This window comes from Nelumbo lutea, chromosome 1, assembly GCF_056320005.1.
Source record: "Nelumbo lutea isolate HS-2025 chromosome 1, American lotus-T2T, whole genome shotgun sequence".
Classification (NCBI taxonomy): Eukaryota; Viridiplantae; Streptophyta; class Magnoliopsida; order Proteales; family Nelumbonaceae; genus Nelumbo; species Nelumbo lutea.
In genome coordinates this window covers 4192680-4217160 of record NC_142684.1, presented here as the reverse complement: position 1 = coordinate 4217160, position 24481 = coordinate 4192680, and the positions used below count along the sequence as shown (strand labels likewise).

Genomic DNA, 24481 nt, shown 5'->3' with positions numbered 1-24481 from the left:
TAGGTTTCATTTTAATAAATTTATCATTTGAAGAGAGAAAGAGAGCTAAATGTGGGACCCCCCTCGCGGATGAAACCAGACTGAATTTTGATGATTGTAGTCTTGGTAACCCAGAGGAGTCAGTGTCAGCTGGTTGTAGATGTTGATGACTGCACTAAAATCTGCTTCCATGGCAATGGTGATGGACATTACTAAGTGGATCTGATTCCTGCAGCAGTAGTGCAGACAATCTGAAGATGGTTATGGAGATTGCTAAGCAGAGGAGATTCCTGCAGGTTGAAGCTAAGAGTTTTTCTATTTGAAGAGATGAGAGCTAGAGTTCAGAGTGCTCTGAAAGTCAGGGAAATGAAGATGGTGATGGTGTTGCAAGTTGGAAAAGAAGCAATAGCTTGGCTCAAGAATTCTGTAGGAGCAATTAGGTCTTGGGATGAGGTGGAATGGAAGAGTACACTTGGTGATGAAGGATATATCATGTAGAAAGGAAGGGAAGTACTAGAGGGGGTTTCTTGGGCAACTATGAATATTTTGGGAATGGGAGGAAGCAACTAATGTGCCTCCCTGAAGAGAGAAAAGGTGAAGGGTGGGAGATTGGATGATTTCCTCACACTAGAAAAAATGAAGATACACAGAAGGAAGCATTGGAAAATTTAGCAAGGAGGGAAAGAAGTACCGTTGGAAGGAAAGGCAGATTGGATGATTTCCTCACAATGGAAAAAATGAATAGCAAGAGTAGACTTGTTGCCATGACATAGGTAGAAGAATGGGAATGGAGCTTGGTGATTGAGGTGAAAGAACAAGTGCAGGGCTGGAGGAAGATTATTGATAACTTAAAAGGATGCTGATTGTTACTCCATTTGAGAAGCAAAAGGTTGTGCTTGATTTGGTGGGAGTAGTGATTTAAAAGGTGCGCCTAGACACTCAGGTGAGGCACATACCTCAAAATATGCCTCGCCTAGGCTTTTGGCACAGCACTTTCAAAAGGTGAATGCCTGGTGCACCTTGTGCTTCAGCCCTACCATGTGCCTTTTTTAATTTTTGCGCTTTTGTTCTTTTTTGAACCTAGTAGCTGGGTTGGGGGCTTTGCCCTTGGATCCCTGACCAAGCCCAAACAAGTCCATGCTAGGGTCTTAAATTCTTAATCTTACACAAAAAAATGATTTCATAATTTTAATTGCCTTTTAAGAAGATATTTTACAAGGATGAATGAATGAACAACATTAGCAAATAGGGGGGGGGTTCTCGAAGCTTGGTACATGGACTTGTTTTTGTAAGGATTAAGAATTTAAGACCCTAATATGGATTTGTTTGGGATTGCCTCAAGGAGCTTGGTACAAAGGCGGCTCATAGAATCAAGAATGCATAATGTTTAACATCATGTTAGCTATTTGAAGTAATGCATTTGTTTGGGATTGCCTCAAGGAGCTTGGTACAAAGGCGGCTCGTAGAATCAAGAATGCATAATGTTTAACATCATATTAGCTATTTGAAGTAATGTAATTGGGAAAGAAATAAAGAGATTTAGAATTTACATGCTTGAATATGTTTTATATGTTATGCTTGATTTTATTTTTAAATTTCCATTTTAAATATGTTTTATATGTTATGTTTATATGTTTATGTATTTTAATTTGAGACAATATGTTTTTTAAAGCATTTATTTTAAAATTTAAGTTTATATTTTTATTAATAATTTGTTTAATGTTTTAATAATTTGCATTTTTAGATTTTTTTTTTGCATTTTTGCACCTTGCTTCAAAAAGGTGCACGCTTTGCCTTGCGCCTCTGTCGCAAAATGGCCCTTGTGTTTTTTTTTTGTGCCTTTCGCTTTGTAAACACTGTTTCATCCAACCAAAGGTACAGTACTCATGTCCCACATCCCACATCAAATCTAGTAAAACTAATGAAACTTGGGTACTGTATTGATTTCCAGGGACAAAGTACTGTCTAGGAAGAAGCTGCTTTTGCATCCCATTCATTATTCAGTGTCCTGTGAGTGCTTGCAATTACCTTATGCCACAGCTTGTTGCTCTCCAGTTGGCCCACTTTTCTTCTGAAACTGTAGGCTGATTGTGAAGTTTCCACTTTCCAACAATGCTCTTTGTCATGCCAGTCCCCACAATAGGAACATCTTAATTTCCCTTTGTCCACCTTCTCACCCTTCCCTTTAGCATCCCTATATGGAATCGATATAGATCACTCTAAGGATATCATACCATACTGCTGCGTAGTGATCCTTCTACTTTCCTCATTGAACTTGGGCATACACTTGGTGTAAAGAAGGTAGCTCATCCCTACTAAGCATTTGAACCTGAACTAGCTAAAACTCAGGATTAAGACTAGAAAGGAACTCAAATATGCAAGTTCCCTCTATCTTACTCTTATATGCTACATTATCAGTCTTACAAGCTGGGATACATGAGTCATGATAGTGTAGCTCCTCCCACAGATGCCTTAATGAAGCATAGTAATTTGCAAGAGACCTCTCTCCTATTTATGATGGGAAATCTCTTGACTAAGATGATAAAATACTGGAAAAATTCTTGACTTAGGAGTATGTTTCTGCAACTGCATCCCAAACTGCTTTGGAAGTCTTCATGAACATAAAACCACTGCTAATATTTGGCTGCATAGAGTTCAACAGTAAGTACATGATCATTAGATTTTCTGCTTCCCATGTGCCAGGAATTGGATCATCTGCATCTTGATCAATTGTCTTCCCATTGAGCTATCCAAGTTTTCCTTTACCACCAATAAGCATCCTCATAGAGTGAGACCATTATCCCACCGAGTTTCATATTTATAACTTATAGTCCAATGTTTTCCAAAGTAGAAGAAAGGACATTAACATTCCTTAAGACCTCTCTGGAGGTAGAGCTATCTAAAGTACCACATCCCACCATATCAATAGTTCAAACTTTTCAAAAAAGTGTTTAGCTCCTGTAACCCAAGACACCAATAAGGGGAAAAAGCCAAATAACCAATCTTGGGAAAAAATGAGGCACAAACAGTCAAAGGGAAGGTTGCTATCTGATATCTTGCTACAAAGATGCTCTGAAAATGTTTAATGACTGAAATCAGTGAAGGGATGAGATATCCATCGTATGGACGCCCGAATCTTGCGGATTAGAATGGGCAAATTTCAAAAATTTCTCTCCATCCTACTTGGAATTGTATTCCCTATTTTAGAAAAGTCATATTTTTCAAGGATCAATCTTGAAAGATCTGAACAAAAGTAGTAGGAGAGGGATATACCTAATACAGAGAAATAGTATCTTCCAATGGAGGTGTTCACGCCCAAGGAAGGAACAAAAAACTGCTCCCACTGAAGATGGCGCAGTGCAGGATGGAGCAGAATCAACAGCGTTCTTCAAAAGAACCAGATCCTTCGCAAGTATCAGCTGGACGGCACGTGGGAACTTCTTCCAATCAGCCATTTCTTAAAGGACTGATATCAAGATCCAATCTTGATCACTCCTACTGACAAGAGGAGATCTAACTGGCAGATATGGTGGCGGCAGGAAGGAGGTGGCAAGAGAGATTTAGCGCAGTGATGCTGAATTCTCTCTTCTGTGATTTCAGCTCTGAAGAGGATGTGAATATGAATGTCTTCTAAAGGCTGCCGCCCCTCCTCCTTTTATAAGCTTAAAGGGGTTAGCTCCTAATCCCATTAGGAGTTGCGGATCCAAATCATATTTGGATCAGAATTCCCTTTAAGTGATAAGGGTAAACCCTTATCATATTTGTAGATTAGATCAGCCCCCTCCTAATCCTATTAGGAGGTTTCTAGATCTGAATCACATTCAGATCTAGAATCTCTAAGTGGATAGGGTTAAGACCCAATACTATCTGCCAATCTAATATCAGAATTCACCCCTCATTTAACTGATCAAATCAGCCTAGTTCGAAATGGGCTTTAGGCCCAATAAGGTTATGTGCTCACTTAGCCTTCCAAACTGCTGCCCAGTTGTGCTTCCTTGTATGGTGTGGGACCCAAACATTGATCTACACATCAGCCACATGGGTTCAACCCAACCTTTGTTACAAGGCCTGGCCGAATACACTGTTATGGACAGTGCACCCCATGAAACCCATCACATGGGCTCTATGGGCCCAACACTTACCTAAGTGGTCCTTGGGCCAAGCCACCTTGTAACACCCAGGGACTGTGGGTAGATGCACGATTAGCCCATCAGGTATTACCCTCAATGGTCTTACACTTAATCTCTCATCCCATAATGATCAAACACTGCCCGACAAGAGAGGACCTCTCCCTCGGTTGCAAGGAACAGTGTTGCACTCTCTACTCACATGGATCCCGGGACTTAAAACCTTTTTGCAAACGTTTGGAAACCATAATATATATATGTATATTAGTATATATTTTGCAAAACAAAATTTCAACGATTGAAATCGGTTGCCGGCAGTCTTGGTTTCCATCAGAGAGAGTGCATCCCCAATCATTACCTTTGTTCGACAAATGGGCTGATCCTGTCACTATAATCACCCATTCAGATGAATTCTCAGACTGTCCCAACATACACAGGTTTTGACCCTCTTAAGGATCTCACTGATTGGCATATCAAAGACAGCCCAATCCGACACCTAGTGCAGTATCATAATCGAGTCTAGGTGTCAGGTGTAACTTTCCAGTTTTGCCCATCAATCTCCAAGGTTCAAGGCAATACTGGAAATCTGGTCTGGTTCAAAGGTTCAATTAATCGTACACTGCTTATGCCTTGGGGCTCACCCTGGCGGTTGAGACAGACCACCCCAACATTTGGCAGCACACCAGTGTCAGCCTTGGTAGGATAAATCTCCCTAAACTTATCCAACGGCTGTGAACATTCTAAACTAACACGAGTTTCATAAGTGTCCAATTTAAGGGTATTACACAGAAACACGCCATAGGAACATGAATCAAATATGCACTTTATTCATTTACAATAAATTCATAATGTACATCATTCTGATTGGAGCTAAGGGCATACAACTGTCTAACAATCAGATCTTAAACACCTCAAACATAAATAGTCTTCTCCTTCCAAATATCAAAAAAGGCAATAGCACCCTCTCAACATTGTTCAAGACTGATGGTACAGTCCAAAAAAGGGAAAAATTGGTCTGGGCAATAAAATAGGAGAAAAAAACCATTAGAAATTCCAAATATCTCCAAATAATGTCAAACCACTTATGGTTTGAAGAAAATTTTGCCACACATCAACCATATCAAATCTCAACATTAAAAAACTTCCCAATCGAGCCCTGGAGGGACTTAAACACAAAACTAAATTTCTACAATTTTCCATGTAAAAAATTTGGAAAAATACCAACCTTCATATGATAGACATGAAACATACCCCAAAATACTCCATAAATCCTACTCTTATCAAGTGGTGATATTCCCTTCACTTAGTAGTAGGTCCCTGTACGACCACTGATGTCTTTCGTATGGCCTAATGACATTAGTAGGTCATATAGGTTTGAGAAAGCGTCTCCAACTCAGTGCAACACTGCTTTGATACCAAATTAGATTTGTTAGGTGTTCTTGAATTAGTAATTTAGGGCTCGAGTGCAAGGAAAAGAAAATAAATAAGAGAAAAGTAAGGAGAGGAAGAGTAGGGTTTGATGGGTTCAACCCAACCCCCTCAGTATGTTTTGTTCTAATTAAGAATTACATGTAACAGACACAGTACAACTCTGCCCTTACAATAAGAGATATATTTCCCCCTCAGCCCATTAAACATGAGATTGCCAAGATACCCCTTTTATACTAGAATACAAGATTCCCCATACTCCAAAAATATATTATCCCACCAGATGGGAATGTTGTAAAATGTAATGTATATGCCATAGGGGTATTAATGTCTTTTTGTCATTCATTAGGTTCTCTTACAATTATTGGCCCTTTCTGTTTTCTTTGGTCTTTCTTTTCTCGTGTTCCCTTCCTTCTCTAATTGACCGATTGCAAGAAACAAGCCAAATCCCAAAAACTAATGACTGCTTGTACAATTAGAGAGAAGAAGAGAGGACTTGTTGCTCACCTAGAATCAGTATAGAGTTTATAGGTATCACTAACCATAAGTACAATGTGCAAAAAAAATCATTCATCATGTTTTTAACTTGAAAATACATATTTACACTATAGGGGTAGCCAATCTTGATATAATTAAGAAAGGTAGAAATTACAGAATTCTATGATGCATTTCTTTTTACCGTGCTTTGATAATTTGGAAGGGAAAAAAGAACAATGCTTTTTCTTCAAGGAATAGCCTACCTCCAATAGATTTAGAGAAAATTTAGATGACTATCTGATGGTCTCTCATTAGTGTAATCCTCCTCCATCTACAGGGGGAAGGAAGGTAGCTCTTTGGACAACAACTCTAGATGCAAACTCTATAAAGTTAAGACTCAGTGGTTGCAGTAGGGGCAACCTAGGAGAACATGATGACACTATGTCAATCTCAGCAGAACTTCTGGCAATATTCCAAGGCTTGAAGTTGCAGAACACCCTAAGCCTAAACTACAAAGACATAGTAGTGGAAGGGGATTCAAGAACTATCAACTACGGTAGCGTGGAAAAAACAGCAAGATGGGCACATGACAGTATCAATATATACTGAAAGAGGTAAGAAGCCTCATGATGGAGTTAATAACATCAGTCAATTGGGTAGAGAAGTCAGCAAACTGTGTGGCAGATGCAATGTCCAGGAAAGGGATTGACTGAAGCTATATTGAGCACAACTTATTGTTTATTTTTCTTTCTATTTTTTTTTTCATTAGTTAGGCACCTATTTTATATCAATGTTTAGAGAACCAGACTGGGCATAAAACCAGAAAAGGGAGAGGTTCATGGGTCAGATGTTTAATTGAGGGTCACATATGTACTATATATGATATATTTTACAAATCATATCATACTTGAATGTGGTGGATAGATGACTAGTTTCCTAATTTTTTAAAGCAAATACAAGGGTTCAAACCTCTCAACTCACGTTTATTTGAAATACATGTGTTTAAAGCACTATATACAGTTATGAGAGAAAACTGTCGACTGATATTAATTCTTTGCTGAAGTCTGAAGATTGACTTCTGGATTGCTTTTCTGTTCCTCTCTTAGTGTTTCAGCAAAAAAGGACTCTTCTTCTTGAAGTTTTGTGACCTATTTTCAATCTACATAGTATGGAAAGGGTTGGAAGTGAGGTGAAAACACAAGGGGAAGGTTTTGGGACTGGTAACATGACTGAAAATTCATTCCAGATTACTACTGTTAGGTTTGATGGAACAAATACTTGGAATGAGCCCAATCGACAAGGATGGCCATTGGGGGCAGGGTAAAATTAGGGTATGTAATCGGAGACACAAAAGAACCAGCCAAAGAAGATATATCTCACCCAAGATGGGTCAAGAGAACTACTTGGTGATGACCTGGCTATGTAACTCCATATAGCCCCACATTAGCTGAAATTATCTCTGGGCAAAAACAGCCAAGGAGATTTGGGACAGCATAAATGAGACTTATTCCCATCCCCTCAATGTTGCTAGAGCTTATGAGCTAAAATGTGAGGTGAAAAACTTCAAACAAGGAGAGAGGCCAGTCTTAGTATACTTTTCTACCCTGAAATCCCTTTGGCATGAAATTGATCACTTGGAAACCATTGAATGGGAGAGTTAGTAGCATGCAGCAAAATATAGAAAACTGCTTGAAACAAACAGGGTTTTTGAGTTCTTAACCAGCCTAAACTCAGATTTTGATATTACAAGACAACAACTTCTCACTAGGGAGAGTGTGACCCTATCTCAGGCCTACTCATTAGTCCATAGTGAAGAAAGTAGGAGGAAGGTAATGCTATCCTTCCAACCCACATAAGCAGCCTCGGCAGCAAAGAAATTCAAAACTGGAGGAGAAAAGGAAAAGGAAGTTAAGAAGGAAGACAAATGGGATATTTTTTGTGATTATTGCAAGATGCCCAAACACACTAGGGAGACCTGTTGGAAGTTGCATCCGCACCTAATGCCAGCTAGACTCGGAAACAAGAAGGGAAGTGCTACTAATACAACAACTAATACTGACAGTGCATCATCTTCCAGCACAAGGACCACATCCTTGGATGCCTTGGCAGTTGTTCGAGTTGCACTGACACAGTTAGAAAAGGAAGTTGGTATTCCTGGATCTTTAGCTACTACACCAGCCCAGCCTACTTCAGCCCTTGCTCATATAGGTAAAAGAGCTATTGCATGTCATGCTTCTGTCCTAGGTGATACTAGATGAAGAAATACTTGGTTAGCCACGAGTGTGGGGTTCCATACCCACACTCAGGCTCTAGTGTGTGTGGTTTCATACCCACACCTAGTTGTTTCTAATTTCTTTTATTAGTAGGTTCTAATTTCTTTTTAGTAGTTTTTAATTTGTTTAGTTTATAATTTCTGTTAAGTTGGGCTGGCTGGCCTTATTGTCTCTATTTTTTGTTTATTTCCTATTCTTGTAAGGATCCTAAAAGCTATAAATAAAGGAGTGTATGGGGCAGAAGATCATTCACCATTGAACCCCTTCTTTCTTTTTTCCTCTCTCTCTCTCTCTCTCTCTTTTCTTCTCTTCAAACCTGTAATACAGTAAACAATTCTTCTTCTTCTTTCAAGTTGGTATTAGAGCCTTAGATCTAGGGTTTCTCATGTGGATTTAATTCAGCCGACCACATGAGAATTGTTTAGGGCTGAAAGTTCAGAAAGATCCTTATTTCGACTGATTCTTGGAGGTTGCAAGAAGGCTTTAGCAGCTGTCCTAAGATTGGAGAGAGCTTGTAATCAGGAAAAATCAGGCAGGAATTGAGTGATCAAGATCAATTCTTGATCAAGATTGGAGGTGCCGATCAATTTTTTTTTCTTGTTTCTTTGATCAAGATTCAAGTTGTTGACAATAATCAATTGATCAAGTTTGAAGACTGAAGGTAGCAATCAGTTTTCTGGGCTTTTTTCTTCATAAAGTAAGTACCTTTTCTTGAGATTGATACTCAAAAGGACTTTGATATTCATTCAGAGAGGTACGGATAGAAAATCTCAGGACTGATATCAATCAGTCCAGGACTGATATCAATCCCAGGATAGTAGTTGACTGTTTTCTAACTGCAAAATCATTGTCCTAGGTTGGCTATTATTAGCCTTGAAATACAATTTTTTTTCTTGTCACAGTAGTTTAAAGCCTCTTTTTAACCTAGAATGGAGTACAAGAACCAAGGGGAAGGTTCTTTTGGGACTGGTGGTTCAGGTAATATGATTGGAAACACCTTTCAGATTACTTCTGTTAAGTTTGATGGATCAAACTACTTGGAGTGGGCCCAATCAGCCATGATGGCTATTAGGGGTAGAGGAAAACTGAACTTCTTGCTAGGGGATGTGAAGGAACCCTCCAAGGTGGACCCTACTTATGCTAGGTGGGTCCAAGAAAATTTTTTGGTGATGACATGGTTGTGCAACTCTATGCAGCCACACATTGGCTGAAACTACTTGTGGGCCAAAACAACTAAGGAAATATGGGATGTTATGAAGGAAACTTACTCTCAGCCTCTTAATGTTGCTAGGGCTTATGAGCTAAAATGTGAGGTTAAAAATTTGAGGCAAGGAGAGAAGTAGGTCTCTGTTTACTTTTCAACCTTTAAATCCTTGTGGCATGAAATTGACTATCTTGAAACAATTGAGTGGAGAGTCAGAAAGATGCACAAACATATAGAAAGCAGGTTGAAACTAACAGAGTTTTTGAGTTCCTAGTTGGTTTGAACTCTGAATATGACATTGTGAGACAACTGTTGTTGACAAGAGATAGTGTGACTTTATCACAAGCCTATTCCCTAATGCATAGTGAAGAAACTAGGAGAAAGGCTATGTTGCAGCAACAACCCTCCGAATCAGCCTTGGTAGTATTTAGACCTAAATCTGGTGGGGATAAGGAGAAGAAGGAAGCTAAGAAGGACTTAGTATGTGAACATTACAAGAAACCTAAACATACTAAGGACACCTGTTGGAAGTTGCACCCTCATCTAGTTCTAACAAAGTTGAGAAATAAGAAAGGGAATGCTAATATGACTATCAACACTAATAGTACAACTTCATCAGGCATAAAAGGCACTCTTCTAGATACCCTAGTTGCAGTCTGAGCTGCTCTGATTCAGCTAGAAAATGAATTTAGTAATTCAGCTCAGCCTACATCAGCTCAATAGCCTACTTCAGCCCTTGCTCATACAGTTACAAGAGCTACTGCTTGTCATGCTTCTATCCCAGGTAATACTAGACCTTCCTGGGTAATAGATTCAGGTGCTTCAGATCATATGACTAGCATATCTACTCTATTTAACACCTATTGTTTATCCTCCAGGAGAGATAAAGTTTCTATTGTTGATGGCTCTCTTGTACTAATTTCTGGCAAGGGAGACATCAGATTATCAGATACCATCACCCTCTCCACAGCTTTGCATGTTTCCAAGCTTAGTGCTAACTTACTTTTAGTTAGTAGTATTACTAAAAGTCAAAACTGTTCAGTAACCTTTTTCCCTAGTCAGTGCATTTTTCAGGATCTGGAAACGAAGAAGGTGATTGGGATTGGCCATGAGATGAATGGAGTCTACCTACTGGAACATTCCCAAGGGGAGCAGAGTGATGTAGGGAAATTGTTTATTTCTCAGTCTTGTAGTAAGATTATGCTTTGGCACAACCGCTTAGGTCATTTATCTTTTGGGTCTTTAAAGAGTCTTTTTCAAACTTGTTTGAGTCAGTAGAAGTGTCTTGGTTAAAATGTGAAAGTTGTGAACTGCAAAATATAGTAGATCATCTTATCCTTTAAGTAATAAAAGAAGCAACCTTCCTTTTGAAATTGTGCATACCGATGTTTGGGGGCCCTACCATACTCCCACCATGGGGTGTATAGATATTTTTATTTGTTGATGATTATACCCATTTTTCATGGGTCTATCTTATGTACTCTCGAGATGAGGTCCCCTCTTTGACCCAAGCTTTCCATAAGATGATCCTAACTCAATTTGAAACCAAGGTCAAGAGTCTTAGATCTGATAATGCCAAGGAATACTTTGCAAAACCCTTGGCATCCTATCTCCTTGATCATGGGATCATTCATTAGAGCACCTGTCCTCACACACCTCAGCAAAACGGGGTTGCTGAGAGAAAAAACAGACATATTTTAGAGGTAGCCAGAAGTATCATGCTCAACTCCAATGTTCTCGTACGTTTCTGGGGAGATGCAATCCGTACAACCATATACCTCATTAACTGGGTTCCTTTATGGGTCCTAAACATGCATTCCCCGTTCAGTCTTCTATATCTCGATAAGGACCTATTCACTATTCCCCTCAAAACTTTTGGGTGTACTTGTTTTGTTCAAATCCTTGGACCTTATCGCTCCAAGTTTGATCCCAAAGCCACTAAGTGTATTTTCCTTGGGTATGCACAAAATCAAAAGGGATATTGCTGTTATGAGCCAGCTTTAGGGAAGCACTTTGTGCCCATGGATGCCACCTTCTTTGAGGATATGCCCTACTATCATATGGCTTCTCTTCAGGGGGGAGAATAGTGAGGAAGGGATTTCAGTTCCAGCTCTAAGAGTTCTTTTACCTATCCTGGTTGGGGGGGGAGTTGCGAAGAAGGTTGTCAAAAATGTAGGAAGTTGAGGGTGTATCACAGAAAGTGGTGGAGGCAGGTTGATTCTCATACAGGTTCAGTCAGATCACACTCTCTTCTTTAAGAAGACAGGTCCTTCCCTGACTCTACTTGTAGTCTTTGTAGATGACATTGTGATAACAGGAAATGACACTAGTGAAATTGAAACCCTTAAATAACACCTTCACAAGAAATTTGAAGTAAAAGACCTAGGGAAATTACACTATTTCCTAGGAATTGAGGTCGATCTAAGCATGGAATTTTCATCTCTCAAAAGAAGTATGTTCTGGATTTATTGGAAGAAATTGAAAAGTTAGGAGTGAAACCTGTTGATACTCCCATTGAGCCTAACCATAAGATAGTGTAGAAAGTGGAGAATTACTTGAGGATAGGGCTATGTACCAAAGGTTGGTTGGGAAACTTCTTTATCTCTGTCTAACTCGGCTAGATATTTCATATGCTGTTAGTATTGTCAGTCAATACATGCATTCTCCCAGGACCACCCACCTCCTTGCAGTAGAAAGGATTTTTGCCTACTTAAAGAGATGTCTAGGGAGAGGTATAGTTTTCAAGAATAATGGTCATATGAAAATAAGTGTATACAGATGCGGATTGGGCTGGATGTGTTGATGACAGGAAATCTACCTCTGGATATTGTGCATTTGTGGGGGGAAACCTTGTTTCCTGGAGAAGCAAGAAATAGAATGTTGTTGCTTGCTCCAGTGTAGAAGCAGATTACAGATCCGTGGCCAATGGTGTCGTAGAAGAGTTGTGGCTGAAATCCTTGCGTAATGAGTTGGAGATTGATTATGAGAAGCGCCTAATGCTATATTGCGATAATTAAGTTGCAATTAATATTTTCCCCCCAATATAGCATGATAGGACTAAGCATATCGAGGTTGGCAGGCATTTTATCCAAGAGCGAGTTGCATCTCAAGAAGTATGCCTTCTTTACATTGCCTTAGACATGCAGTTAGCTGATCTCTTCACCAAAGCAGTCACAAAAATCAAATTGGAGACAAATTTATGCAAGTTGGGCATGACAAATATATCTACTCCCAACTTGAGGGGGAGTGAAGAAATTAGTCACGAGTGTGGGGTTCCATACCCCCACTCAAGCTCTAGTGTGTGTGGTTCCATACCCACACCTAGTTTCCTAATTGTTTTTATTTTTCTTTTAAGATTGGGCCGGCTGGCCTTTTCATGTTTATCTATATTATATTTTGTCTTACTAGGATTAGGACTTAAGTATTTCTGTCCTATTATTGTAAGGAATTAAAGGTTATAAATAAGAAAGAATTTGGGGCAGCAGATATCAAGAACCTAACCCCTTTCTTGTCTCTTCTCCTCTCTTCTCTTCTTCTTCTTATCCTCTACTCTTCTTTTCTCTTTTTCTCTTTTCTGAATTACATTAGAACAGAAATCTACTTGTTTTATTCAAGTAACTCCATGCATGACTGGATAATATCACACCAATTGCCACCACCATTGTTTAACTCAATGAAAGTTCAATAACTCCTAAAGTAATGATTGTCATTTTAAACACAACTAAACTATGAATAGATGAAGCAAACTCTTAAGGCCAGAACCAATGGATACTATATAAAATGACTGAAACACACCTACTATTTCTAAGAATACAACAAAAAAAAAAAAATCCCTAGAACTTCATACCCGAGCTTCTTGCTCCTGCATCAAGATGATTCAGTGATTTCTTTGGAATCTTAGTTATGTTCATGGGTGTAACTCACTCAATTTGTGGGAAATCATAAGGAATTTGGTGAGTAATTGTAGACTTTATCCTTTTCTTCCTTTGAATGTTTTCATTACATTTCATGAACTTTTTCCTGCTTTAGGATTTCCTGACTTTCTATTTTTCCTTTTGAGCTGATGTCAGGCCAGGGTTATATATGGATGATCCACAAAACACCTGGAAGTGATATATGGGAACTTGCAATGAGAAGCAAGCAATTGTGGGAAAAACTGGCAGATAGTATACAACATCAGGGCATGAGTCCATTAGAAATATTGGGTTGGAGGAAAACAGGTACTACTGCTTTATGCTATTCTATAAAAAAAAAATAATCTGATTATTAATCATCTTATTACTTTTTTGGGAATTGTTTATGGAAAAAATGCCTAATCAGGTTGTCTGGATTTCTTTTCTATACTACCTATTGTATTTTCTGGTAGATTGTGCTGCAAGGGCACTATTGTAATTTTCCTTAATATTAGTTGTTGCCGTATTATATTTTTTGATGGGTAACAGAAAATATTTCATTAAAAAGCCCAATACTGCTCAAAAGCAGACAATAAGGCAAACTGGTTCAAAGTACAACCATCCAATCACCATGCCAGGTATCACACAAACATTAAAAACACAGAAAAAACAACTGATATAATTTTTTTGTTAAATAACAACTGATATAATTTACAGCTTATAAATTAGCACCTGACCCTAGACAACCCCATTCTTTGCATTCCCTACCAATCCTTGAGGTTTAAAATGTTGGCATCAGTGGAAATCAGTCATCTAAATATAGGAACCATGTCAGAAATATCATATGGAAATATTGTAAAATTTATTGACATGGTGGAAACATTCTAAAATATGCTAAAATATAAAATGCTACTTTATGAAATGATAAAAGAAGCATGGTCACACTTTTTTTTGATAAATGCATGGACACACTTTTTTAAATTATTATCTTGTTCCAAATCATTAAAAGCTTAGAAGCTAAGGTTATAGGCAAAATGAATACGTTCTGAAGTTGTGCTGTAAACCTTAAGATTTTGAAACTACATGATAGAATGAGTTAAAGCAAAAGTTAACCTTATAGAAAATGCAAATGACTCTAATAGATTAACCAAATAATCTATTATACAATGAAAAACTATTATTTAACTTAATGTATGAAATGAATATTGAGCTAGCTCAAAGTTTTAATCATGTAAATTAAGCGGGTAGTAATATTGCTACTCCACATATCTACAATATTGTCATCAACCTATGTTATAATACTATCTCTTGTACTCCACATAGTGCCGGTAGTCTTCACTGGGGAATATGAAAATTTTGTGTCAAACCATGTTGACAACAAATATTCTGTTTGTTGGAAGTCAGTGGTAATCTCATAGGTTTGCTTTGTTCTTGGCTGGGTGTACATAGAATGTTTCAGGCAGTGGCGGAGCCAGGAATTTTCTTTTGGATTGCTAAGTTAAACAAGCAAATGAGTTGGGGAGGAGTAGGGTTTGGGGGAAAATGGCCTGAGAAGGTTCTGGTTTATTACAGATTTTTTAAAGAAAAATAAATAATTTTTGTTTTTTAAATTTTAGGAGTTGGAGGAGCCTTAGAGAGTGATCCTTTACAATTTTAGTTCCTTTTTTTGTGTGTGTTGGGGGGGGGGGGCAAGAACCCACTTTATTATGTTTCTAACCCAGCCTCCACTAGGTAACCATGGTTTTAACAAAAAGTTTGGGTGACCAAGGACCCCCCACCAATATACTTGGCTTCTCCCCTGGTTTCAGGGTGTCCAACTAAGTTCTTTATTGCAAGCTTTCCCTTTTTAGGGATGACTCTTCTTTGTTTTGTATATTACCAATGTACGGGTTCTCATTGTACATGAGCTGATGTATTTTTGCTCTATAGTAAATCAATACAATATTGATACTTAAACCCTTTTTAAAAAAATAATAATTACTTCACCTGTTCAAAAAACTAAAAAAAGAGTGGGCTGTGGGTGATTAAATATGAAGGATATGTGAAGAGTCCCGATGTTGTACTATATTACTGTAGTCCCTGTTGTATGCTATTCTTTATTTGTTTCTTTGTTTTCTTCTACTTTAGCCCTTAAAGGGCTTTTCTGTAATTGTACATATATTGGCTCTTTTGGGGTGGGGTCGATTCATTCTGTGAAACACCCCTGATTTCTGGTGCATTCTATCTAGCACGCACTGGTTATGTGACATGGTATCAGAGTAGGTCGTGGATATCAGGTTGTAATCTCAGGTTCTTTTTCCAGTCTGAAGGGTTTTCGTTAGGCTTTCAATATCCATCTTTGAACCTTTGGTTGGAGGTCATTTGAAGGCTGTTTTGATCAGCACAAAACAGCACAGTTTTTTTCTAGAGAAATCACATAACAGGTTGGTGAATCCCCTTTTTTCTCAATCAGATGTTCCATTTTTCTTGGGACCCTAGATTTGGTGTCACCCTAGGGTCTTCTTGCTTCTCGGTTTCTTGGTTGAGGTTCTAAATTGGTTCTAAAGGGTTTTAATCCCTTTTCTTAGTTCAACAGTCCTATTACCCTACTGGTTTGGACTGTCAACACTAAGTATCAGTTGGTTGGAGCTGTTATGGTATTTTCTTGGAGGATTTCAATTCCTTTATAGGGTAGAGCATCTCTGTGGCTTGTCGAACCGAAGTTGATTGATTTCATTACTTTTTGGACTTGGTTTATCTTGTGTTTCTTGATAGTATCTTTTTGGCCTTGCTGTCAGGGGTTCTTTTCATGAGAAATCCCATTGTTTGGGTGTTGTGATATTGATTTCAGTATTTGGAGTGTTTCTTGATCAAGTTAAGTGATTAACAACCTTGAGGAATCAGTATTAGTGTTGTAGTTGGCTCCTACCAACTACGACACAGATGAAGGGAAGCGGGAGTTACAAAGAATAGTAAAGATAAAAAAAGAGGGAAAATGGAAAGAATGACAGAGAAGGATATAATATTACACTGTATGAACAAGTTGGGTGTTGGAATTTTTCAAATGAATGCTTCTCTACAAAGTCCTTGCCGCATGTAGAACTAGATGTTCGAATGAACAGGTGAGTAAAGATCAAAAAATGAAGGGAAATGTGGGATTTACAAATGAAAATAAAGATAAAAAAAATGGAGAGAATGACATAGCGGGAGGAAAGAGAGAAGGCTAGAATCTTACCTTGTCTTCCATTGATCGAATGAACAGGTTTGGTCTTCGGATGTTGCGTGGAAAATAGTGAGTAAAACTGGATGTTCGTCTTCTTCAAACAAACGCCAGTGAATGGAAGAAATGAAGAAGTTGGGAGGGGAGAGAAGATTAACGCCGTTGGGAGGAGATAGAAGATTAACTGTTTAACCGCGACGGAATGTTAGGGGTATTCCTGGGTTTCTCTATAGAGGGTCGAGAGTCAAGTGGGTATCAGGGGTATTTCGGGTATTTTTATAATATGACAGGATGTTGGGGTGACGTGGGTGTGGGTTAGTGGAGTTGATGGGAATTTGTATTTGCAGGGTATAAAAATTCGAAATTTCTAAAGTAATACATTGCTTTTGGAGGTATTTTTTATGCCCCTGGCTGGGCAGTAAATTTGCCTTTTTTTAAGTAAAAACATGTATCTTAAGGTAGTTCCCTAGGTTCCATAATCATATTTCCTTTATAAATATCCATAATTTTCATAAGAAAAGTATAAACTTCATGTTATAGAAAATCAACATATTCCAGCATATTCATTAGAAGAAAAAGAAGAAAGAAAAGAAAATTCGAAAAATATAGGTATAGGAAAGAAGAAAAGAAAAGGTGGAAGAAGAAGAAAAAATTAGTATACAAAAGCACAAAATTCGTAAATAAAAAGAAGAAAATGTGTTGATTGGGCAACATTTTATTTTCTTACTTATTGGTTCAGGTTTTGAAGTCTTTGACAGTTGAATACAGCATTTATGAATGTTTGTGTTGATTAAACCCTAACAAATAAGAAAATAACAAAAAGAAATTAGTATATAAACACACAAAATAATATTTTAGTTTAAAAATGTCTATTTTATAATTATAACCTCAAAAAATTAAGAATATAGAAGTTTGTTATAACATGCTATAGAAAACTGCTTGGCGATTAGGCAAGGTGAGACTCCAACGGCACCTTGTCGCCTAGGCAGGTCCCTAGGCGTCACCTTGACAACTATGATTCAAACACTTGGTTATCCTCCATGTTCAAACCCACAAGGCAATTCTTGTCGCAATTCACTTTCAAGTTTGACATTCTCTCAAATAAGATGACAATTCTCCTATCACTCCCATCGCAAAACAAAACGGTGTCATCCGTAAACTGAAGATGAGTGATAGGGATCTCTTCTCTACCAATCAGCCCTCACATCTGCAACCAAAGTGAAAAGAAAGGGGGATAGCGGGTCACTTTCTCTAATTCCCCTAATAGTTGGAAAGTGATCCAGTACAACAATTAACCAAAATTGAATAATGACAAGACATTAAATAACCTGAAATCCAACTACATCACCTATCACCAAAACCAAAATTCTTCATTACTTCTAACAAAAAACCCTAAGCAACCGGGTCATAAGCCTTCTCCAGGTCCAACTTGCAAACCAACCCCTTCCTTAAGAAGATCTCCTTTTGTCCTCGCCACATTCATTAGCAGTTAAGATATGATCAACGATTTTCCTATCTTGAACAAAGGCTCCTTGAGTCGGATTAATCAAAGAAGGAAGAACAACCCTAATTCTCCTGGATAGAACCTTAGCAATGATTCTATACAAGCTATTGATTAGATTGATAGGCCTAAAGTCCTTCGGATGCAATGCTTCAAACTTCTTGGGGGTGAAGTTAATAAATGTGGAGTAAAGCTCTAGATTGATAATACCTCTCCCAAAAAATTCAATTAACACCTTCTGCAAGTAATCCCTTAAAATTTCCTAGCAGTCTTGATAAAAATCCTTAAGGATCCAGGGCTTTGGATTTGAACCCCTTCCATCCAATCAGCATGCTTTTCTTCAATAGATATTGTTGAGGAGAATGGCCACACAAGATTTTCATTACAATCCTGAACAATATTAAACCAATCAATAAAGTCATCATATATGAATTCATTTGGATCTATACTTCTATGAAACTCTGGGAAGTCATTCTGGAGATTTGTTTCCCACTGCTTTGGGTTACCACTCGCAACTACAGCTACCTTAGTTGCTTCCTTGATGATTGTAAAGAACAAGTGAAAGAACCTCCATGAAACTTTGGGATCTCAATCTTGAGACCCATTTCCTGTCATTTCTTGTCACCACCCACAACTACAACTAATCTGGTTGCTTTCCTTGATGATGAAAAGGAATGAGTGGAGGCACTTGTGTCGGAGTTGCTATCCCTTGTTTCAGAATGAGAATGTAGCGATCTTAACTCTTGAGCAAGTGTGTCGACTTGTCTTTGTTGGACAGTTTTGTATGCCCTTAGCTTCAATCAGAATGATGTACATTATGAGTTTATTGTTGTTAGAATTAGCCGAATAAGGGTAGATTAGTCATCTCACCTTGGTTAAGTTATGAGCTTATGTGGCAGTCTTATTAGAGGTTCTCTGTCCCATACTTAAGTAGGGGCAGTTTAGTCCTTGCACATTTAATTAGAAGCCTAATCACTATTAAGAGGTCGACTGATGGGGTTTAGCTATCAAGTTCGATAGTTCTTTCATCTTCTTCTTCTTCTCTTCTCTTTCTTCTTCTCCTTACTGGTTCGGACTACAGTAGCTACAGTAGCTACAGTGCTATAGTGAAAACATGGTATCAGAGCGTGACAACTTCAGTTCGTGACCTGTTTCAGTTCGTGACAACTTCAGTTCGTGCTTCAATTCTCTCCTTTTCTTCTCTGGGCTGTCAATGGAGAAAAGTAATTCGTCCCAGGCCTGAAACATCACAGCTCTTTTTTTTTCTGGTGCACAGAACCTTCTTTCCTAAGAAAACAACTTCAGCAGTGAATGGTTGGCTGAAGCTCTCAAACGAAGGTTGGTTATCTCTCCTCTGTGTGCTGTTGGTATTTCTGGGTTGAAAATCTTCAAGAACTTGAGAGGACTAATCAGAACCTAGAGAACTAGGTTGGTTGTTGCCTTGGTTCTGGGAAAAATTCCAAGAACAGACTGTGTTTACAGTGACCAAATGGTGTAAGGGTTGCTACTGTAGGTGGCCGAATGGTGCAAGGTGTAATGCAATGGTACTAGTTGAGTTTTTGTTGGTCTTGTGGTGCCCTCTTAAAAGCGTTAAAGCAGGTTTGTATTGTGTGTGACAGCTATGGCTGTGTGGTGGTGCTTGTAATGCACAAATTCTTGACAGCAGTAGTGGTGTGACAGCTAGTTGAGTTTTTGTTGAGTAGTTGTAAATGAGCTTGCATGTGGTTAGTAAGTGCTGAATTAATGTCGGTGTAGTCTGTGTTTTTTTTTTTGTGAAATCAGTAGTGGTGTGGATAAGAACAAAGGCGTGTGTATCTATCATTGTGTTTAGGGACTGCTGTAGGTTTTGGAACATCAAACTCTTGACAGTAGCACTTAGTTGGTGATTGGGAATTCAGATTAGAGGCAGCATTGAAAGAGTATCATGGCAGCAATGGGAGATGGCTGTAGTGATTAGAAACCTAGTGTGGTGGTTTCCTCTGACTATCTAGGTGTATAGATGACCTCAATTAAACTGAATGGTGAGAACTATGTTCTATGGGCCAAGTCGGTGGAAGTTTTTCTCAAGGCAAAGAGAAAAGTGAAGCATGTGAAAGAAGATAAACCACCGGCTGACTCTCCAGGGTTTGATGATTGGGAACAGGAGGATGCTCAAATCATGACATGGCTATGGAACAGTATGGAACCCAAAATAAGTGCCAACTTCATGTTCTTAGATACAACTAAGGACATATGGGAACATACCAAGAAGCTGTATTCTGGGCAAGATAATACTACAAGGGTATATCAGCTCTATTAGGAGTACTTTGGTCTGCAACAAGGAAATAAAACCCTAGAAGAGTACTATTCCAGTATGAAGAACCTCAGAAATGAAATCAATGTCTATCATCCTCTCATTCCAGATATTAAGGTTCAGCAACAACAGAGGGAACAACTAGATGTCACAAGGTTCTTAGTGGGGTTGAAATCAGAGTATGAACCAGTTAGAGCCCAAATATTGGGGGGCTCTACCCTTTCTACACTTGAGGAAGTGTTTGCTCGGCTTCGCAGGATTTCTTTGGGACAGATAGAGAATCCCACACAGTCTGATAGACCAGCTTTTGTAACAGCCAGAGGAGGTGGACGTGGTACGAAAGGGGGAGGACATGCCTCCCGAGGAGGTCGTGGTGGCTCCATATTTGGCCGTGGTGGTGGTCGTGACTCAGGGGGAGGCCGTGGCAAAGAAAAAGGCAGCTCTCGAAGGAAGTGTACCCACTGTGGCAGGGAAGGACATTCCGTAAATTTCTGTTATGATCTTCATGGCCGCCCTCCCTCTAAATGGGCCAATCATGCTATTGCTGGTGGGGTTGATGTCAGTGATAATCAACAGGCAGACCTAACTCCTTCCACATCTACATCTGTTTCCGGAAGGGAGATGGTGAGTGTACCGCGTGATGAGTATGAGCGGTTCCTTCAGTCCACTTCACAATACACTACTGCTACTCTTGCCCACTCAGGTATAGCTTGCCTGTCATCTAAAACCTCTCCTTGGATTATTGACTCTGGAGCCTCTGATCACATGACCGGGACTCCAGGTGTGTTCTCTTCTCTCTCTGAAACTTCCACATCTCAAACTGTTACCCTTGCCAATGGTTCCTCCTCTCCCATCTGTGGTGTTGGCAATGTTGACATGGCTTCTCTTTCTTTGTCATCTGTTCTATATGTCCCTAAGTTTCCATTCAATCGTTTGTCTGTAAGTAAATTAACCAAGACTCTTAATTGCTCTGTTACTTTTTTCCCTTCCTCTTGTGTTTTTCAGGATCTCAGGACGGGGAAGAAGATTGGTGGGGGGCATGAAGCTGGTGGATTGTATTACCTTGACGGTGGTGGATCGTCAGTTGCACTTCAGACTTCACTCACTCCTCTACAATGGCATTGTCGACTGGGACATCCTTCTCTCAAGGCACTCAAGATACTAGTTCCGTCTTTGAGTTATTTGTCAGTGTTACAGTGTGAGTCGTGTCAGTTTGGGAAATACGTACACAATTTGGTGTTCCAATCAAAGTTCTTCGTTCAGATAATGGTCGTGAATATTTTCTAACTTCCTTTGAACAGTATTTAGAATAGCATGGCATCATTCATCAAACTTCTTGTGCATCCACTCCTCAACAAAATGGGGTGGTTGAACGAAAGAACCGTCATCTCCTTGAAACAGCTCGGTCTATTCTTCATCATATGAGTGTTCCTAAATGGTTTTGGAGTGATGCTGTACTTACTGCGTGTTTCCTCATTAATCGGATGCCCTCCTTTATTCTTCATGGTTGGTCTCCCTTCTCTATCTTATTTCCCACCTTGTCTCCCTTTCCATTAACACCTCGTATCTTTGGCTGTGTGCTTTGTTCACAATCTGAGTCCTGGAATAGACAAGTTGGATGCACGCTCCATTAAGTGTGTCTTTCTTGGCTACTCTCAGACTCAAAAAGGGTACAAGTGTTACAATCCCATTACTCGGAAGTGCTATGTCTGTCCTGATGTCACCTTTTTTGAGTCTGTTCCCTTCTTCTCAGGAACTGAAGCATCTTCGTCTCCACCTTTACTTCCTCTTCCTCTTCCGGTCAGTGATCCCGTTCCGGGTGTTCCTGTTGGAGTTGACTCGTCATCTCATCCAATGCAGATCCCTACTGAACGACCACCAATTCGGCAAGTGTATACACGTCGAACGACACCAGCCCCTCTTCCAGCTTCTACCTTGTCCGCGGATCCTGTCGTTGCTCCTGTTGCTGAACCTTCAGGACTTGACCTACCCATTGCCTTACGGAAAGGTAAACATAGTTCTACTCTCCATCCCATTTCCAATTTTGTTTCAGTATCTCGCCTTTCTGCCTCACATCGCCAATTTGTTTCACTATTGTCATCTATTTCCATACCTTACAATGTCCAAGAGGCTCTTAGTTCACCTGGGTGGAGGTAGGCAATGGAGGAGGAACTCTCTGCTCTTCAACATACTCACACGTGGGAGCTCACTACTCTTCTCTCTGGTAAGCATGTTGTGGGTTGTAAATGGGTGTATACTGTTAAATACTTGCCAGACGGTAGTGTGGAGCGTCTGAAAGCCAGACTTGTTGCTAAAGGGTATTCACAGTTGTATGGAGTGGACTATATGGAGACCTTCTCTCCAATGGCTAAGATTAGCTCTGTTTGTGTGTTAATTTCCCTGGCAGTTATGTATGATTGGCCCTTATTTCAACTTGACATAAAAAATGCCTTCCTTCATGGTGACCTTATAGAGGAGGTATACATGGAGCAACCACCTGGGTTTGTTGCTCAGGGGGAGGTTGGTAAGGTGTGCAGACTGAAAAAGGCAATTTATGGGTTGAAACAATCGCCTCGTGCTTGGTTCGGGAAGTTTAGTGAAGTGGTGAAGAATTTTGGAATGAAACAGTGCCAGGTTGATCACTCAGTGTTTAGCTATGACTCAGAAGCTGGAAAGATTTTATTAGTGGTCTATGTGGATGATATTGTCATAACTGGCAGTGACAAATTGGGGATCGACAAACTCAAGGTCTTTTTGCAAAATCATTTTCAAACAAAAGACCTTGGGACATTGAAGTATTTCTTGGGTATAGAAGTTGCTAGATCAAGACAAGGTGTAAACCTGTGCCAAAGAAAATATGTTCTCGATCTATTGGACAAAACATGACTGTTAGGTGCAAAACCGGCTGAGACTCCTATGGAACCAAATGTTAAGTTGAGTGGTGATACAAGGGAAATATTTGATGATCCTGGAAGGTATAGACGACTAGTGGGGAAGTTGAACTATTTGACTATCACGAGACCAGACATCTCCTTTGCAGTCAGTGTGGTGAGCCAATTTATGCAAAACCCTCGTATATCTCACTGGGATGCAGTTCTTAGAATTGTAAGATATTTGAAGGGAGCTCTAGGCCGTGGGCTATTGTATAAACCAGGAGGAAAACTTGAAGTAGTTGGGTACACGAGTGCAGATTGGGCGGGCTCTGTGTCTGATAGAAGATCTACTACAGGTTACTGCACATTTCTTGGAGGAAATCTTGTGACGTGGAAGAGTAAAAAGCAGACGGTTGTGGCTAGAAGCAGTGCTGAAGCCGAGTACAGAGCCATGGCACACACTACATGTGAATTAGTGTTGTTGAGGAATCTCCTACTAGAAATCGGGTTCCACATGGATAAACCAATGAAGTTGTACCGTGACAATCAAGTTGCGCTCCATATCTCATCCAACCTTGTTTTTCATGATAGAACAAAGCACATAGAGATTGATTGCCACTTTGTGAGGGAGAAGGTTCTTACTAGAGAGATAAGCACAAAACATGTAAGCTCAGGTGATCAGTGGGCAGATTTGTTTACAAAAGCCTTAAGCTCAGGGAGAGTGAACTATATATGTAACAAGCTGGGATTATATGATATATATTCTCCGGCTTGAGGGGGAGTGTTAGAGTTAGCCGAATAAGGGTAGATTAGTCATCTCACCTTGGTTAAGTTATGAGCTTATGTGGCAGTCTTATTAGAGGTTCTCTGTCCCATACTTAAGTAGGGGCAGTTTAGTCATTGTACATTTAATTAGAAGCCTAATCACTATTAAGAGGTCGACTGATAGGGTTTAGCTATCAAGTTCGACAGTTCTTTCATCTTCTTCTTCTTTTCTCTTTCTTCTTCTCCTTACTGGTTCGGACTACTGTAGCTACGGTTTAGCTATCAAGTTTGACAATTCTTTCATATTCTTCTTCTTCTCTTCTCTTTCTTCTTCTCCTTATTGGTTCGGACTACTGTAGCTACAGTAGCTACAATAGCTACAGTGAAAACAATTGTAAATGAATAAAAGTACATACTTGATTCCTGTTCCCTTGGTATGTTTTTGTGTAATACCTTTAAACTGGACACT

At 39.3% G+C, this 24481-nt stretch overlaps 1 protein-coding gene across 1 annotated transcript in view; it reads left to right on the top strand.

Annotated features, from left to right (window-relative positions):
- LOC148873250 (FAD-dependent oxidoreductase family protein) overlaps positions 1-24481 on the top strand; it is a 39406-nt gene that overhangs the window by 1873 nt on the left and 13052 nt on the right. The window contains exon 2 of the mRNA XM_088964142.1: positions 13559-13708. Within this exon, the coding sequence (XP_088820268.1) occupies positions 13559-13708 (150 nt within the window). The remainder of the gene's footprint in view (positions 1-13558; positions 13709-24481) is intronic.